Source organism: Triticum aestivum, chromosome 4A (genome assembly GCF_018294505.1).
Source record: "Triticum aestivum cultivar Chinese Spring chromosome 4A, IWGSC CS RefSeq v2.1, whole genome shotgun sequence".
NCBI lineage: Eukaryota > Viridiplantae > Streptophyta > Magnoliopsida > Poales > Poaceae > Triticum > Triticum aestivum.
In genome coordinates this window covers 597,565,958-597,569,256 of record NC_057803.1, presented here as the reverse complement: position 1 = coordinate 597,569,256, position 3,299 = coordinate 597,565,958, and the positions used below count along the sequence as shown (strand labels likewise).

The 3,299-nt window shown below is 43.0% G+C and overlaps 1 protein-coding gene across 1 annotated transcript; it reads left to right on the top strand.

The window, feature by feature from the left end:
- The first annotated feature begins 13 nt into the window (after window positions 1-13).
- LOC123082480 (histidine-containing phosphotransfer protein 2-like) lies at window positions 14-3,035 on the top strand. Its single transcript, XM_044504808.1, has 7 exons — window positions 14-76; window positions 152-285; window positions 391-465; window positions 1,435-1,506; window positions 1,923-1,995; window positions 2,388-2,411; window positions 2,913-3,035. The coding sequence occupies exons 1-7, from the start codon at window positions 14-16 to the stop codon at window positions 3,033-3,035; spliced, it is 564 nt and encodes a 187-aa protein (XP_044360743.1).
- Window positions 3,036-3,299: the final 264 nt, after the last annotated feature.

The following is a 3,299-nucleotide window of genomic DNA, read 5'->3' as shown; positions in this document are numbered from 1 at the left end:
CCCCAACATTGCCATGGAGGCCATCGCCGAGCTCAGGGCCCAGCTCCACGCCCACCTCTCCTCCATGTACGCCACGGTGAGTCCTTTCCCTCACCTCTAGAGCCACACCGTGCTCTCTGCTCTGACAGTCTCATTGCCGTGATCGATCTAGGGTGCCGTGGACGCGTATTTCCAGCAGCTGCAGGAGCTGGACGAGGGCAGTGGAGGCACGGGCTACGTCGCCGAAGTCCTCAACATCTTCCTCAATGACGGCGACAGGATCCTCAGGGACATCGACGCCCTGCTGTCCGTGTCGCCTCCCCCACGCCACGCCCGTGGCCTTGTTGTCCACTTTCTCCTCTCGTCTCGGATACTGACTGACTTGCTCTGCCTCTGCTTTGCCATCCGCAGGAACCAGCCCCTGCACGAGGTGGAGTTCTGCAAGGTGGACGCCCTGGTGCAGCAGCTCAAGGGGAGCAGCTCCACGTATGATGACGATTAGCCCTTCCTTTTCTATATATCCCCCGCCCATTTTTAACTCTCTGTTTCCGTGTTTCTCGGCTACATCGATTCAGATGTGTTTGTCACGGGCATGCCCATCATGTCGGTTGCAGTGTCGTGTCGCGATAATTAAAAGAAACGAGCTTAGTTCTGCTTCTTGTACTAACGGAAGTACCCATATTCATGCCAACAGTAATGTTATTAACTTTGTAATATTTATTAATCATGTGCTATTCAGCGACAGCGCAACGCCAATGGACGTTTTTTCTAGCGTGTCCATGTTTCTATTCGGATTGCAGTGTCTGTCGTTGTCGACTATCATATGCACATAAGTAGAAGAGTTGAGTTTAGTTGTGTTTTCAGTTACCTAATTGTCGGTATTCCTGTCTATGGCAAATTTTTGTCGTCTTGCAAACATTTTTAATATTACTAAATCTGCCATTCGCCAACGACAATATTCTAGGCCAGCAATAAAAATTTGTCGTTATAGAAATATTAATTCATGGTATTTACGGACGGCTACTCTACATATATTATGCCGAGTGCCATTTTTTTAGTTTATTCACTGCATCGGCATTATTTCTATTCGGATGTGTCGGTGCAGGGAGCGAGCGTACGTCATGGAATTTGCGGCTCGTGTTGTTTAACCTTAAGAGCTGAATTTAGTTGTGTTTTCTATAATGGAAGTACCAATGTCCATTCCAATCTTATGGCTCGGCCATGAAAACTTTGCCGTTTTGTAAATATCTCTAGCACTACTGATGCCGTAAGGCCAATGTTTCTTCTTCTGATTCTTCAAACAATTTACTGTGTTGACAGCCATGATAGAAAATGGCCCCTTGAGAATATTACTGTGACAACCCATGTATGTTTATGTGTATCAACATACTATAGGATTTAATAAGATTCCAAACATTCTAGTTTTCTGATGTTGCTCTTTTTGCCATGTATCAGTGTTGGTGCAAAGAAAGTGAATCTCCCTTGCATGGACTTCCAAAAGTTCTACGTGGCAAAAAACAAAAAAGGGTTAGTACTCAGTATCTCATTATATATATTGCACAATAATGATTTTGTACTGTATGTGTTGGTCAAATCATGTATGCAAGCCTGCCAGCTTATTTCGTCTTCTATGACACTAGTTTTAGCTCGTACTAATATGACATTCTTAAGAACTAACCTACTTTTTCACTTTGTCTCGAATCAGCTGATTGATAGAACTCAGTTCTATATTTGAATACATGTCTCTTTGATTATTCTCTTGTAACTTGTTGGCTCTAACCTCCTGTTTATAGCGCAACTGAGTTTTGAGATAGCTAGTTTTTTTTTCAAACAGAGGTTTTCTTTTTGCTGGGCCAAACAGAGGGTTTCAATTGCTCTACCATTTAAATTTATTTTGATCAACCTCTTCAGAATTGACAGTGTGATATTTTTGCATTGTTCAGATGCCTCATGACATTGACTCTTCTTAAGGGTGATTTCTGTGACGTGCGCAACAAGCTTCAGACTTTGATGCAGGTAGCACTTTATGTAATGTGTACCTATGTAGGCTTTGGACTTCCAGTTTCTTGCTATTATGATAATATTTGGATTGGATGTATATTATTCAACATAAAAAGAAGAACCTTGATATTATTATTCTTGTTGCTGCTGAAATTTATCTGGCAATATATTGTTTGGTTTTTGGAGCACATAGGTTGTGGTCTTTGAAGGTCCCGTTTGGCTGTCAAATATTGTTTTCTTCATCTTATCATAATGTTTTGGCCGTCTAACTCGGTTCCTTATGTTCCCAGATTAAGTTTAAAAAGTTAATATCTTCCAAGTACCAGAATAAGATACCTACTACATTGCAAAATGTCTGATTTGTGAAACCATGTCGTAATCATTACTTTATTTTTCTTTTGATGCAGCTGGAGCAGCAGATCGCGTCCTTGGTTAGTATGTGGTAGTAATCAACGGAAAAAGAGCATAACCTCGTGAGATTCCAGGCACAATGATGTGTGTGTACCTCTGAAGTGGTTGTGTTGTGTTGGGCTTTGGTCGAGCACACGGAGTCACATGGCAATTCTTGCTTCGGAAGTTGGGGCTCACGAACACCCCACGAATTGAACTTGTTGTCTTTTCTATCGACTTATGCGTCTGTCAACTCTATATACCTTTGTGTCATGAATGGCCCATAGGTCGTGTGTAAACTCTATACCTAGCTTGTTGTTTGGTTGGTGGGTGGTGACTAGGTTTTGTTGTGTGTTGGTGGTTCTTTTTATCATCTTATGAAACGTTGGTGCCTCCCGTTTGGGTGAGGAGTGGGTGCCCGTATTGAGCTCTCAAGTCTCATTTTTTGGCCGGTATACCGAGATGTGTTGTTCGTCGGCCTCCTCCACCACCAGAACCTCACAGCATCACTGCTGCAGCAAACTGTCTAATCTGCCGCCCAGAGGAGAGAGAAGATATGTTGGGGCGGGGCGCTGAAAGGTGATGCAGGACACCATCTAGCAGGCAAATCCAAAGTCCATCTTGGAGGTATTGGATGCATTTTCTTGGAAGTAGCAATCCAATAAAGATACTCTGCTGAAGCAAACTGAGAAGGGCTTGGAAAGGTCAGAGAAAATGTTATTGTCAGAGGTGCCAAAACTAATAGGGATGATGTCAAAATAAACATAGTTCGGCGGCTCCAAAAAAGAGTCGTGTACAGTTCGGAAGCTATAGGAAACATGGTTCGCTCATCATGGCCTACTCACTCCTAAAAGTCGTAGTACTGGGTGGAAAAACTCAGAGTAACTCGGCACTGAAACAAAAAAAAGTTGAGTTGCTAGAGTGAAATA

What these genes read in the sequence shown, in the direction of transcription:
- LOC123082480 (XM_044504808.1), top strand. Translation starts at nt 14, where the DNA reads ATGGAGGCCATCGCCGAGCTCAGGGCCCAGCTCCACGCCCACCTCTCC. An exon ending in AGGGACATCGACGCCCTGCT is followed by an intron (nt 286 to 390) that starts GTCCGTGTCGCC and finishes TGCCATCCGCAG; the next exon opens with GAACCAGCCCCTGCACGAGG. An exon ending in AGCTTCAGACTTTGATGCAG is followed by an intron (nt 1,996 to 2,387) that starts GTAGCACTTTAT and finishes CTTTTGATGCAG; the next exon opens with CTGGAGCAGCAGATCGCGTC.